Source organism: Rattus norvegicus, chromosome 14, assembly GCF_036323735.1.
Source record: "Rattus norvegicus strain BN/NHsdMcwi chromosome 14, GRCr8, whole genome shotgun sequence".
Classification (NCBI taxonomy): Eukaryota; Metazoa; Chordata; class Mammalia; order Rodentia; family Muridae; genus Rattus; species Rattus norvegicus.
The window spans coordinates 85,263,167-85,278,459 of record NC_086032.1 but is presented as its reverse complement, the minus strand read 5'-3'; the positions used below and the strand labels follow the sequence as shown (position 1 = coordinate 85,278,459).

Here is a 15,293-nt window from a genome sequence, read left to right as displayed (position 1 = left end):
AGAAACAGGCAATTTCTGCCCAGTGGCCACCTCGCCACAATGTATAACCTCACCTGGGGGTGGATGTTCAGTGTCTTCTTTGAATCCAAGGGAGGGGAGTTGTTAGGAGCAGATATGTCTCCACAAATAACATTAACTATCACGTTTTGTGGGTTTCTGATGCTTTTGAAAACTATCTATGTATCTTTGTCCATTAACCACTCTTAGCTGTTTCTAAATAAAATATCCAGCAAGCATCCTAGCAATCAACTCAGGGCCAAGAATTTGCTATCTGGCTCTTAACTCGTATTGCTTAAACATTTAAAAACAGTTTGTAATGGCAGTCATAGAAGGACTGTAAATGAGTTGTATAGGCACAATGCCTATCCAAGAGTGACAAGATCTCAAATTTTCTATCAATATAAAAATTTTATATCAACGAAAACCTTAAATCTGTATTATAATAAATTCTGTGATAGTGTAAAAATATTATAACTTTAACTTTATGATTGTATCAATTATAAAGATTTCTACCAATTAAGAGTATGGCTACACAATCAATTCCACCTATTCCTTCCCTGTTCAAAATTATGACCATTCCCAAATTATCCCTTAAATGACAACTTTTCTATAGTTTGTAAAATAACAATTACCAGAACCCCAAACCCAGGGAATTGGGCTGACGACTCTCTATAACTTCTTCAAGCTGTATATGTGCATTGAGATATCTTTGACGGGGTGTAGGGAAAATGGGGGAGTTGTTTGTGCAGCCATAATCTTTTTTTTTTAATTTATTTATTATACATAAGCACACTGTAGCTGCCTTCAGATACACCAGAAGAGGGCATCAGAACTCATTACAGATGGTTGTGAGCCACCATGTAGTTGCTGGGATTTGAACTCAGGACCTCTGGAAGAGCAGTCAGTCAGTGCTCTCAACCACTGAGCCATCTCTCCAGCCCCCGTGCAGCCATAATCTTAATACACCTTCCTTTCTTCTTTTCCTTTCCCCTTCCTTCCTTCCTTCCTTCCTTCCTTCCTTCCTTCCTTCCTTCCTTCCTTCCTTTCTTCCTTCCTTCCTCTCTTCCTTCTGGTGGTAGGTAACTGGGCCTCACTTTGTAGCCCAGGCTGGTCTTGAACTCTTGATATTCTTCCTATCCCAGCTTCCCAAGTGCTGGAAATTTAAGCCACCGTTCCAGCCCATTAACTTCATTTTTTTTTTCCCGGAGCTGGGTACCAAACCCAGGGCCTTGTGCTTGCTAGGCAAGCACTCTACCACTGAGCTAAATCCCCAACCCCAACTTCATTATTTATTGGTTTGTTTAATCATTGCTTTTTCCCCTTTTCTTTTAGACAAAAATCTCACTGTATTTAGCCTTAGTTGGTCTGCCTCTTGCTGTGTAGACCTGGTTGGCCTTGAACTCACAGAGATCAGCCTGTCTCTGCTTCCTGAACACTAGGTTAAACCTGTGTGCCACCATACCCAGCTTCTACTAATTTATTTTAAAATAACTTTATTTACTTTTTGCATTCAAAAGTAGCCCTCCCTTCTCTTTTTTTTCTTTTTTTTCCGGAGCTGGGGACCAAACCCAGGGCCTTGCGCTTGTTAGGCAAGCGCTCTACCACTGAGCCAAATCCCCAACCCCGTAGCCCTCCCTTCTATTTTGTCCTTTCCTTCCTTGATGTCCCTATTCCAGAGGCGCGCTCTCTCTCTCTCTCTCTCTCTCTCTCTGTTTTTTTTTTTTTTCTGGAGAGAGGGTATCATGTGGCTCAGGCTGGCCTTGAACTCTCTATGTAGCTATTGTTGGTATTCAAGTTCTAATCCTTCTGCCTCTGCATACAAATGCTAATATGCCAGGTGTGCACCACTATGACTGAATCCCATTCTCTTCCTTGTGATACATTTTAGATAGTAAAGAATTATTCAAAGTGGCTGAGAAGATGACTCAGTGGTTAAAGCACTTGCCATGCAAGTGCAACGACTAAAACTCCGATCCCCAGAAGCTAAGTAAATGATCAGTGGTTGCCTGCAATTCCAGCCTCAGAAGGCAGAGACAGGAGATCAGCAGAGAAATGTGGCTGGCATGACTAGCCATAGCAGTGAACTCTGTGTTTGACTGAGAGACCCTTCTTCAGTGAATGTCGGAAGAATGGGCAAAGGTGATTCCTGATATTAGCCTGAGCGTGCTACATGTGAGCAAGTGCTCTTAACCAGAAAGCTACTTCTTTTTTTTTTTTTTTTTTTTTTTGGTTCTTTTTTTTTCGGAGCTGGGGACCGAACCCAGGGCCTTGCGCTTCCTAGGTAAGCGCTCTACCACTGAGCTAAATCCCCAGCCCCCAGAAAGCTACTTCTTTACCATCCACGTTATTTCCCTTTAAAAATTTGTTGACAGCAAGCAGCACTGATTCAGTGAATTAAAAAAAAAAAAAAAAAAAAAAAGGTAAGGGCTGGAGAGATGGCTCAGTGGTTAGGAGCACTGACTGCTCTTCCAGAGGTCCTGAGTTCAATTCCCAGCAATCACATGGTGGCTCACAATCATCTGTAATAGAATCAAATGCTCTCTTCTGGTGTGTCTGAAGACAGCTAGTGTACTCCTATATAGACAGTAAATAATTCTTTTCTATTTTAAAAAGATACATTGTATATATGCATTAGGTTGTTGAAAAAATAAAAGATATTCTTTTTAAAAGTATGTTGACTGTTGAGGTCTCCTTTCAAGATAGCTGTAGTCATTCTATATTCGGTCTCCATTCTGCTCATAAGGTGAAATTAAGTTCAGGTTCCCAGACTCTACTTCCAAGAAATAATTATCCATAGCTGACACTAAAGAATGTTACTAATAAGCCAGGAAGTTATGGCTGAATCACTTGTACCCTGTTATCTCACTGCTCTGAAATTCCTCTGTTCACTACCTGCCTGCCAGCCCCCTTACCTCACTCAGGGCCGATCGGCTTGAAGGTTGTCTGATGGTACTCTGTCTAGTTAGTCAAAACTGCTGTACCACTTCACTGCTTGTCTTCGAACTTTTGAACCTGGGCTTCCTTTAAAAAGCTTGCCCTGAGAACCGGCTGGTGCCACAATTAGGTTTTTCCTTATGTGGACCTGGATGCCCAGTTCAATAAACTATTCTTGTTTAACTGAAATTGGGGTACGTGTGGTTTGTGTGGCAATTCTCAGACCCTGACATGGACACGTGATGTGTATAGTTATTTACAAATTAATAAATTTAAGCATTAACTTCCAGTATGGTAAATAATGATGAATAAAACATAAAAACTGTTTGGATTCTCAACAAAAATTTTCTCATCGTGTGTGTGTGTGTGTGTGTGTGTGTGTGTGTGTGTGTGTGTTTTGCCTTCATGCGTGCATGTATGTCATATGTGCATGCAGTGTCCTCTAATGCCAGAAGAGGGAAGATTCCCTGGACTCATAGATGATTGTGAGCCACCATGTGGGTGCTGGGAATCAAATCCAGGTCCTCTGGAAGAGCAGTCAGTGTTCTTTGTTTTTGGTTTTTTCTGAGACAGGGTTTCTCCATGTAGCCCCTGGCTGTCCTGAACTTTCTCCATAGACCAGGCTGGCCTTGAATTCACAGAGGTCTGCCTGCCTCTGCTGGGATCAAAGATGCGTGCCACCATTGACTGTCATAACTGCTGAGCCATGGGTTCTTGAAACAAAATTTAAGATCATAAACAAGTTCTAAGTTGAAAGACTTTTAAATCGTTACTTCACATCACTTTATCTGTATGTTTTTACTTAAAATTTATTAGGGCCCAACACTATTAAGATATTTAAGGCTGGGATGTATCTTAATAGAAAAGCATTTGCCTAGTGTGCTCAAGACTCAGAGTTTGATTCCCAGTACCACAAGAAAACAAAAATAAAATCATATTTTGCTCTGTATGGTGGCATATGCCTTTACTCCTGGCATGTGCAAGGCAGAAACAGGTATATTTCGGTGGGATTTGAGGACAGTTTGGTCTATACAGCAAGTTCCAGGTCAGCCAAGGCTGCACAGAGAGACAATGTCTTTAAAAAAAAGTTAATTCGTAGATGTAAGTCTAGTAGAGATGTAATTCATTAAAATCTTTTTTTTTTTTTTTGGTTGGTTTCGTTTTCTTCTGGTCAGGATCTTATAGAATCCAAGTTAGTCTCAAACTGGCCATGTGGATGAATACATGTTTAATTTCTGTTCCTGTCTCCACCTTCTAGTGTTGGGTTTACAGATGTGGGGCACTATACAGTTTATACAACACTCAGGACACATTAGTCACACACTCCACCAATTTAGCTACATTGAATGAAGAAAGGAAGTAAAAAGGAGGACGTGACTGCTTCTAGCTATGGTGAAGGAGCTTTAATGTAGACAGGAGGGCATGCACAGCCAGAAGCAGAGGCGTCTGGGAGAGTTCAGAGTGGACTTGACTGTGGACTGAGTTGGGCCATGTGAGGAGAAGGGTTTGGGGAGAGGGTAAGAGAGAGCTGGGGTCAAAAGGCCAAAGAAGACCACATAACCAAAATGGCTGGGCTATATAGGAATCAAGAGAAGCTGGGAGAGGAAAAGCCCAGCTCAGACTCTGGACTGGAAAAGTTTAGGATAGAGGGCAGGGTATGCCAACTAGAAGGATCCTGTAACACTTCTGTGGACTGAGGGAGACTGGTGGCCAGAGTCTGCTTTGATATGTTATTAGGTACCTCAGCCATTTGTCTGGGGTTTGTGACCTACCATATGTCCCTAGTCATTAATTAATTGTTTGTTTGTTTGTTTATTTTTGAGATAGGGTTTGACTCTGTAGCCCAGGTTGGCCTAGATTTGGATGCCGGGATTACAAGTATGAACCACAGATTGATTGTGTGTCAATCTTATACAAGCGTTTTGTTAAAATGTCTGTATGCAGAGCCTCAAAATGATCTTTGAATCCGCTTCATGCTACTTTGACAGGCACTTATTACTAATGGCATGTGTATACACACATACTATACATGCAGATACATACACACACATACACACATATCTATTTATCTTTCTATCCATCTATCTATCTATTTACAGTATTTACTTTTTTCCTTCATTGAGCACACTTTTCTTGTCCTCTCAAGTCACCTTGAAATGAAATGTGATGTAACCTTTCACTCACAGCTATTAATTTTTATTTTAATTATTATTAATAAGAATTCTATGAAACCCTACAACATTCCTTTTCCGTTTCCTGGCTCACGAACCAAATGTGGTAGCCCTGGCTTATAAAAGGCGCACCAGATATCTAGGCAGGAATTCAATCCAGAAAGAAGAAAGGCTCCCAGACCACGTGACATCACCAGGGAACACGTCAAGCGGCCGTCACCACAATGCTTCCGCCCTCTTCAAACATGGTTGGCAAGCACTCTCTGCACCGCGACTTTGGTTATTCTTGCTTGTAGGAACCATACTGAGTGCATGCCAATCATTTTTAGGGAGGTGTGGCGGCGGAGGAGATCCAGCAGGGTAGCAAGGAGGACTATCGGTTACTGCCGGTAATAACAAGCGCGGACCGGAAGTTCCGCGTCTTCGCTGTCCGGGGGAGCCGTTAGGCGCGCACGCCGGAAGTGGCCAATCAGCCGGTGTGAGGCGGTGCCCACTGTGTTCGCGTCCCTCGGGCAGTAGAGCCATGGAGCCCGGGGCTGCTGAGCTTTATGACCAGGCCCTGCTGGGCATCCTGCAGCACGTGGGCAATGTCCAGGACTTTCTGCGCGTGCTCTTCGGCTTTCTCTACCGCAAGACCGACTTCTACCGCCTGCTGCGCCATCCTACTGACCGCATGGGCTTCCCGCCCGGGGCCGCACAGGCCCTGGTGTTGCAGGTGAGGTGGGGAGCGGCGGCGGGCCGTTGGGATCCAGCAGGTCCTTATCCCCAGTTCCACCTCCAGGCGCCAGAGGTGCTCCCAGCTCGCGTCCTACGTCTGGGAACAGCGCCTCTCCTCTTACCACTCTTCAGTTTTGTGGTTCTTTCTGGGGTGCCAAAGGTGATTTTGTGTAAATGGCCAGGCGTTATCTGAAGCACGGATCCGTTGTCAGGAAAGTGCTGCTTTGGGCACAAGGCTGGGTTCGTGCGGGGCGTTCTTAGATGTTGGAAGCTACCAGTCTGGCTTTGAGGGCCTCTAGGCACCCTGTGGGTGCACCCAGAACGGTGCAAGGGGTTTGCTAGGCTGTTTTCAAACCGTGCAGACGGGAGGGGGAGGAATTTCACAGCGGGAGAAAATTGAAAATTTCAGAATTCCCGGGCTCTGGGGGTGGCAAGAATGACTGGTATGTATTGATTGGTGGGTGTGGCTTCTTGCCAGTGACTTACTAGGTCGGAGGACATTGAAATGATTACGAAATTTACATTTGTATTAAAATCTGTATGTCCTATGTTAAATTAGCTGGTTTTGAAGCGTTACTAATTACTAGCTGAAGTTGTTTGGATACCTTTTTAAAAATTGTTTCGTTTTGAGACAGGGTCTCGCTATATAGGCCTGGTTGACTTGGAACTTGTCAGGTAGATCAGGATGTCTTCGAATTTATGGTCCTCCGTCCTGACTCTCCAGCGCTGGGAGTGTTGACATTGTTGAGTTAGTAACAAACAAGCAAACATGTAATGAATATATGTAACATCTCAGCAGCAATTTAGGCTCTGATGATATGGATATTTAAATGATGGTCTGTCTACTCTTTTTTTGGTTCTTTTTTTTTTTTTTTTTTTTTTTTTTTTCCGGAGCTGGGTACCGAACCCAGGGCCTTGCCCTTCCTAGGCAAGCGCTCTACCACTGAACTAAATCCCCAACCCCGGGTCTGTCTACTCTTGACACAGCTCAGAGAGTAAAGCACAGAGGGTCATAGCGAGCTCTGCTAGTTCTCTGTGTGGTAGAGCTCTCTGGAAGGGAGGAATGGAAATGGTACTTATGACATCGAGAAAGTTTTGCAAGAGTCTTTTAATGAGATTAAAAGTAGGTTTTGAGGGGACTGTTAAACCTGACTGTTAGAATCTGACTTGTTAGTATCTAAAAAGTGCTTCATGTCACCTCCTTTGTTGTTTGCCATTCCCCGCACCAGCCCCAGACAGGGCTTCCCTGTGTATCCCTGATGGTCCTGGAACTCAGTCTGGCCTCAAATTTAGAGATCTGCCTGGGATTAAAGGCAACCACCACTGCCTGGTTTAATCTCCTGAAGTCTTAATCCAGACTGGGCTCATCAGGTGTTACTCTCCTCAGTTCCTCTCAGTGGAAGAAACCCAAGCTTAGAATATTCTAGTAACTATCAACATAATGACCGTCAGGTGATGGGTGGGATGGTTTGCTGAGTTTCAGTTTCAGAATGGAAACCCATGAGTTCCTGTAGTAGCTCAACCTTATCAGAGGCCCAAGTGCCATTTGACTAATTGGAGAGAGTGAGAAGTGGGCTGAAGTGGAACCTTACGTTACTTTATAATGAAGTCTTGCCATCTGATCTTCATGCTCTCGGAATGTGACGCCCCAGTTCAACAAGGTTAGATGATAGAACAGGAACTTCACTGTTTCTTCATAGCTGCAACTCAGGACTTCAACTTTCTGATTGCAAATCTTGCTGCCCTGTCATTTAAGCACTCCATAGTAGGAATCAAAACTTTTGTTTTGATTGTTGAAAGGTTTGGAGGAGAAGAGAATATATCCCAGTGGCTAGCTGGTATTTGCCTTTCTAGTATATACCATCTTATTTTAGCTTTAGCACAACTTGAGAGGTTGGTTCTTGTTTATCTGATGAACTGATAGAGGGAATGCACTTATCTTGTAACTTTAGAAAACAGCTACCTCTGAAAGGTTAAGATAGCTCTATAGGTTACAGTGTGGTGCCCATGCTATCGGAGGTAGGGAGCTGAGGAAGGGGTAGGGTGAACTAAATATACCAAGGTTTCAAATCTGGGTGACTGGAACAGGGAGGTTCATTAACTGAAGTTTTTGACAAGTTGAGTTTGAGATCGCAGACAAGTTCTGACCTCTGAGCTGTTGGAGTGGTGGAACTGGATCTTGTAGGAGATGGAGGGACTAGTGGAGTCTGAAGAAGAGCCCAGAGTAGAGGACAGCTGGGGAACAGTCACAGTAAAGGGCATTGGGTTCTACTGAAGCCAAGGGTACAGCCTCAAGTACAGGTTTAAGAGTTGTTTATCCTCATCCTTCGTTCCCCACCCCAGGTGGTTCTCAACCATCAGCCTTGACCAAGAGACTTTTATCTTCCTTCCCTTCCTTCCTTCCTTCCTTCCTTCCTTCCTTCCTTCCTTCCTTCCTTCCTTCCTCCTTCCTTCCTCCTTCCTCCTTCCTTCCTTCCTTTCTTTCTTTCTTTCTTTCTTTCTTTCTTTCTTTCTTTCCTTCCTTCCTTCCTTCCTTCCTTCCTTCCTTCCTTCCTTCCTTCCTTCCTTCTTTCTTTCTTTCTTTCTTTCTTTCTTTCTTTCTTTCTTTCTTTCTTTCTTTCTTTCTTTCTTTTTGAGGTGGGGATTTGAAGACAAGGTTTTTCTGTATAGCTTTGGCTATCCTGAAACTTGCTTTTATAGAACAGACTGGCCTCAAACTCACAGAGATCCACTTGTCTCTGCTCCCTGAGCGCCGGCATTAAAGTCATACGCCACCACCTGCCTCAGTTTCTATTTTCTTTTCTTTCTTTCCTTCTTTCTTTCTTTCTTTCTTTCTTTCTCTCTTTCTCTCTTTCTCTCTTTCTCTCTTTCTTTCTCTTTTTTAAAGATTTATTTACCCCAGCTCCGAAAAAAAGAACCAAAAAAAAAAAAGATTTATTTATTTATTTTATGTACAGCATTCTGCCTGCATATGTGACTGCGGGCCAGAAGAGGGTACCAGATCTTATTACAGATGGTTGTGAGCCACCATGTGGTTGCTGGGAATTGAACTCATGACCTCTGGAAGAGCTCTTAACCACTGAGCCATCTCTTCAGCCCCAGTTTCTATTTTCAAACAAGTATTTATTGAGTGCCCACTATACACTGATTTGGGCCCTGGGAAGCAGAGGCATATAAATTGTTGTGGGGTTTTGGATTTTTTTTTTTTTTTTTTTTGAGAAAGGGTCTCTTCACTATGTAGTCTTGACTGGCTTGGAACCCACTATGTAGATCAGGCTGGCCTCATATTCAAAGAGGTCCCCTGCCTCTGCTCCTGAGTGCTGGGGTTAAAGGCGTGTGCCACCACACCTAACCAACCAAGAAACTTTATATATATATATATATATATATGAGAATAATATTTTCATTGGGTAGATCATAATAAGTCCCTGAGGATTTGTGTTTTTTTTGTTTTTTGTTTTTTTTTTTTGCTTTTTTTTTGTTGTTGTTTTGTTTTACTTACAGAAAGCCTTTGGCAAGAGGCTTGTAAGGTAAGGGTTTTGTTGTCCTTTCTACTCATTTGCTTCTTTTTCTGTTGCTGACTCAGTGATCCTGAGGTTCCTTCCTGTGACTTCCTCTCTCAAAGTGAGATCCCCAGCGTCTCTGAGCAGGCAGACGTGGTTTGGGTGTGTTTCTGTGGAGCTCGGGGGCTCCGGAGCTCCCTGCTGATATTTTGGGGAGTGGACTGCTAGTGTGTGTGCTGGCTTTGTTTGTTTGTTTGTTGTCAACTTAATACAAACTAAGACATCTAGAAAGAGGCAATCTCAGTTGTGGAATTGCCGTCATCAGATTGACCTGTAGGCAAGTCTGTGGGGCATTTTCTTGACTAATGATTGGTGTGGGAGGGCTCACCGTGGGCAGTGCCATCCCTGGGCAGGATGGTTTGGGTGTATAAGAAAGCAGGCTGAGTGAGTTAGCTGTCTCCTGGTAGTCTCTGCTTTAGTTCTTGCTTCAAGTTCCTGCCTTGCCTTCACCTGACATGGACTGTAACCTCTAAGTCATGTAAACCCTTTCCTCCCCAGGTCGTTTTTGATCCTGGTGCTTTTTACACAGTGGTAGAAAGCAGACAAGAACTGTGCTGCTGGTGGAGGCTGTCTCACTGTTTTCTTCTCAGGTTTAGAGCATGAATGAAGCTTGTGGAAATTTTGTTCTGCTCATTATTATTAGAAAATGTGAAGAACAAAGGTGGTTCAGTCAGTCAGGACAGTGATAACTCCTGGAGTCAGCGGGAGACACACTGCTTGGTGGAAGTCTTCATTAGGAGGGTCAGGAGCCACCTGTTTCTCACTTCTCTGGTAACTCGTTGGGAAATCTTAGAGAAGCCAGTTCACCTCTTGTCCTCTGAGATGGCTTATTGAAGGCTATGGACATCTACTCCGTCAAGGACTCTGTGACTCTAGGGTGAGTACTGTGAACATAAGGCAGCTGGAGCTCCGCAGTGGTGTGAGAGCCAGGTGGTGTAGATGGGTAGTTAAGTTGAAGATTTGAGGCATTAGAGATAGAGTGCTTTTGAGCACAGAGGACTCAGACACTGTTAGCATGGGTGCTGGAGAGAAGCTAGTCAGACTGTCTGGTTACAAGCAAATTAGAAATGGTTCTGGGCTTGTCTGTTGGTGTTTTGTTTTGTCTTTTTTTTTTGAAACAGGGTCTGGCTGTGTACCTGGCTGGGCTGGGCTGGAACTCACTGTTCAATCACTATTTATACCAGGCCAGCCTAGAACTCTCAGAGATCCACCTGCCTCTGCCTCCTGGGTGCTGGATTAAAGGTATGTGCTATCATACCTGACCTTCGTCTCCAGTTTTACATCTTTTAGGATTCTTTCTATCTATCGATCGATTGATCAATCTACTGTCTATCCATCCATCCATCTATCCATCCATCTATCCATCCATTTATCCATCCATCCATCCATCCATCCATCCATCCATCCATCCATCCATCCATCCTGGCTAGACTGTTTGTTGTGTCCTGTGTAATTTTACTGTTTCCTTTGACTGCCAGACTGTGATAAGTTACTTAACATCACTGAATCTGATTTTTCTTCATTTTAGGATGTTGGTGGTCTTCTTCACAGGGTTTTTGTGAGCCTTGAGGCCGTAGAAGCACATAGCATAGTTAGCACTGTCTTTTGTCTTATAACTAGTGTTCAGACATGTTAGTGAATGTTCAGTGTCTCAGCCCTTTGGTGTTGGGCTCCACCCTTGTCCCAACTGCTTTCTTAGCTTTTACTACCTCTGCCTAGTGCAGTGTGTCTTGTTCTTTCTTGGTGATGTTGCTTCTTGAAACTCTGGTGGTTCCTCCTGTGGTGCTTATGGAAGACACACTCTTTAAGGACCAGTTGAGAACCTGATCCTTCTTTCTTTGTCGATTTCTTTCTCTAGAAATGTTCTCACCACAGTCTGACAGGGGATCTGGGTTCCACGATGCCCCTCCTACAGAGTTCTATCAGTGTGAGCCTGTACTTGTGCAGATAGAACCCATTGCCTTGTCAGGACTAACCAAGCTGCCCTGCACTCCGGCCCTTTAGCTGTATGGACCATCCATGATGGCCCCAGCACCTTCATGGGTGTGACTGTGTCTGAGAAAATGTTAAGGGTATGTCTGTATACTGAAAGGAGGCCCTGATCTTGGAATCCTGTGTTAGAAGTCCCAGGGTTTTTGTATCCTTTTGCTTTTTGGAGTTTTTATTCCTTGCACAGTTGTAGGCCCGGAGTGGGTGTTTATGTAGTCAAGTACTCACTCCTACATCCCCTGAGTTGTCAGTCGGGATGGTGTGGAAGGAGTCTGGTAAGCCTGAGTGCATCTTGTAGATTTTCATCTTTCTCTTTTTAAACCTGAGTTGCTGGCAGTTTCAAGAATCCACACTCTGAGTGTGTTCTTCACATTGGCAGAAAGGTTGGCAAAAGTAATGACAACTATGGTGTCTGCCTTTATCTTGGCACTGCGGAGGCCAAGGCCAAGCTTGATGAGTTCAAGGCCAGCCTGGTTTACAGAGCAGATTCCAGGGCTACTAGAGAAACCCTATCTTGCAACAGCCCCCACCTCAGTCCCCCAAAAGTAAAGACAATTAAAGCTGTCTAGAGTCCTCGAGGTTTGTATGTGGTGAGATCTGACTTAGTTTGCATTTGTTCATTTTGGAAATGAGGAAGAGTGATTCCTACCAGGTTTTGGTGAAATTGTAGAGTGTGTCCATTTTGTTTTGGTTTCCTGTTATTTAATTTTGTACTTAGAAGATAGTTATATTTCTGTGGTGGTGTGGTCTGACAGGGTGCAGATAAACTTATTGTTGGATTATGTTTCATTTTTAGGTCTTTAAAACATTTGATCACATGGCCCGCCAGGATGATGAGAAAAGGAAGAAGGAACTGGAAGAGAAAATCAGAAAAAAGGAGGAAGAGGCCAAGGCAGTGGCAGCTGCCACAGCTGAGAAGGAAGCTGTGCCAGTCCCAGTGCAGGAGGTGGAGATTGATGCTACCACAGCGTTGAGTGGACCTCGGGAAGTAGAAAAGGAGGAGCTCCCAGGCCCACAGGGCCCCGAGCGCAAAGTGACCCATGGCTCGGAGGAGGCAGAAGCTCCAGGAACAGCTAGCAGTGCTGCTGAAGGCCCTAAGGACCCTCCTGTGCTCCCCAGGTAGGAGCCTCTCCTCTTCAGTGTCCTCCTTTCTCTACTGAGGTTAAGTTTGCCTAGGAGTGGATTTTGTTTTGTGTGGTATATAAAATATCAGTTCTGTTTTGGTGGGTGGTGGTTAACTACAGAAATTTATTTTCTAATTGTTCTGGAGACTGGAAACCCCAAATTAAAGTATTGCCTGGGCTCTTTATTTGAAGGCTTCTATCAGTGGCTTGCAGACAGCCATCTTGCTGTCTCCAAATGGCCTTCACATTCCTTTGTTCTTGCTGGTGTCTTAGTCTCCTAGTCTCAAGCAGCACTCAGACACATTAATTAGTGAGCAGACTGCCTTCCATCCAGGCGCTTCCGGGCCTCCTTTAGGAAGGGCTCAGCTTTGAGTCTGTTACCTCAGAGGTTTACTTTGTTTGTTTGTTTGTTTGTTTGTTTATTTTCAAGACTGTGTAGCTCTGGCTATTCTGGAACTTGCTTTGTAGACCAGGCTGGCCCCGAACTCAGATCTGACTGACTAGGGCTAGTTGATTTTGGGGGTGGGGTAGAGGTTCTTCTCGGTGCTGGAGAATTCAGGTATTCAGAAAAGTTTTCCCATGTGCATGTACCTACAATCCCAACACTTAGAGGTAGAGTCAGGAAGATCACTTAGGTTTGAGGCCAGCATAGTCTATATAAAGAGTAAGAGGCCAACCTGGGCTATAGAGTGAGACCTGTCTCAAAAACAAAAAATAGCAAGTGCAAGAAAACATGAATTGCCTGTCTGTTTATAAAGTGATCTTGAAGATTGCCAAGGTGAGAGTCAGTTTTTTTCTGTCATGTAGGCAGGGCTGTAGTTTCTCGTCACTCAAATACTTGTCCAGTATTACTGTGAAGAATATGTAGCTATGTGTAGGGTCTGTAGTAGTGGACCTGATCAGTTTCAACTTCCCTGAGGTAGAAGAAGTTCTGTGCTTGGAATCTGCACTCAGTAAAGTTCTGTGGATGGGACCTGTACTCAGTTTTGGGGAGCTTACAGTGGCCTATGTGGATTTTGGACTGGCTTAGACATCCCCCATAGTTATATTCATTCATCTGTCTGTCCATCCATCCTTATATCTGTTTGAAACAGGGTCTCTCTACATAGCTTTGACTGTCCTGGACCTCTCTATGTAGACCAGGCTAGCCTTTGCTTTCCCAGTGCTGGGACTAAAGGTGCACGCAAACATGCCTGCTCTGTGTTTGCTTTTTCACTGTGTGTATGGGTGGGCTTGTGCCAGGGTGCATGTGTGGAGGCCACGGGACATGTTAGAATACTGGTTCCGACTCTCTCTCATCTCGGCTGCAGGGATTGAACTCAGTTTGTCAGACCATGCTATCTTGCCAGCCTTCACAGAAATCCTTTTCAGTATTTGCTGCTAGTTCTGTTTCTCTTAACTCTTGACAGATACAGATGTTTCATGGCATAATTAATGTTAAGTGAGAGTAACGGTATATACCTTACTGTTGGATGCCAAATCTGAAAACCCTAGAGGAGCAATGCATTATTAATGGTGACTTTCACAGAGCCATGCAGTAAGGAGTATTTTAGCTGTCTGTGTGTATAAGTGCATATGGCGGTCAGAAGACAGCCTTGGAGGCTGTTCCTCAGGTGCCTTTTTTTAAAAATTTTGATAGAGTCTCATTACCCTGGAACTTCCACAAGTTGATCAGGTTAAATGGACAGTGACGTTGCAGTCCCCCTTGTCTGCCTCTCCTGGACTAGGATTATTACTATTTTAAATTTTTTTTTAAGAATTATTTATTTTATATATATTTTATTTTATGTAGCTGTCTTCAGACACACCAGAAGAGGACATCAGGTTCCATTACAGATGATTATGAGCCACCATGAGGTTGTTGGGAATTGAACTCAGGACCTCTAGAAGAGCAGTCAGTGCTCTTAACCACTGAGCCACCTTTCCAGCCTGTGGACTAGGATTATTAACCTCCACTGTACCTGACTATTTTGCTTTGTTTTGACTTGGGTTTTGGAGGTTAAATTCAGATCTTTTCACTTTTAATTTTATTTTAAAGAATAGGGTCTCACTATGTAGCTCTGGCTGACATGGAATTCACTCTGTAGACTAGGCTGGCCTCAAATTGACAGATCTCTACCAGCCTCTGCCTCCCAAGTGGTGGGATCAAAGTGTTCTAGCATAGGTTTTAAAGGCAAGCACTTTACTGCACAGATGGAGACATTCCTGCAACCTCTCATTTTTATATTTACCTTTTTTAAAAAGACAAATGAAGGGTTGGGGATTTAGCTCAGTGGTAGTAGAGCACTTGCCTAGGAAGCGCAAGGCCCTGGGTTCGGTCCCCAGCTCCGAAAAAAAGAACCAAAAAAAAAAAAAAAAAAGACAAATGAAGAATTTTGGTTTACTTTTTTAAAGATGCATTTTCTTTTTTTTTTTTTTTCTTTTTTCTTTTTTTTCAGAGCTGGGGACCGAACTCAGGGCCTTGCGCTTGCTAGGCAAGCACTCTACCACTGAGCTAAATCCCCAACCCCAAAAAATGCATTTTCTAAAATAAAAAGAAATTTGTATTTAGCTTGAGTAATGGACTAGAAGAATAACTACCTTATGGTGGGGCTCTCTTTTAAGTTCTTAAACAGCAAGCTGCATTCTGGCTATGGTGCCAGTCCGAGTGCTACCATAGCAGTGAGTTTAAAGGGAAGATTTGTATGTGTTTCCGAAACCCACGTTTTTACTTCTCTAGTTGCTGTTCAGGTTAGACCTCTGATGTCCTGACCTTTCTTTCTGTGCTTAGATATGTAGTGTCTCACCTTTCAGTA

The 15,293-nt window shown here is 43.6% G+C and overlaps 1 protein-coding gene across 3 annotated transcripts in view; it reads left to right on the top strand.

Annotated features, from left to right (window-relative positions):
- The first annotated feature begins 4,804 nt into the window (after window positions 1–4,804).
- Window positions 4,805–15,293, top strand: part of Nudcd3 (NudC domain containing 3) — an 83,380-nt gene continuing 72,891 nt past the window's right edge. For 2 of the 3 annotated variants that reach the window (NM_001419338.1, NM_001103362.2), the window contains exons 1-2: window positions 5,577–5,820; window positions 12,171–12,493. In NM_001419338.1, the coding sequence (NP_001406267.1) occupies window positions 5,629–5,820; window positions 12,171–12,493 (515 nt within the window). In that variant the 5' untranslated portion in view covers window positions 5,577–5,628. Of the gene's footprint in view, window positions 5,821–12,170; window positions 12,494–15,293 lie in introns of all 3 variants that reach the window. The other variant, XR_005492870.2, reaches the window with a different exon arrangement.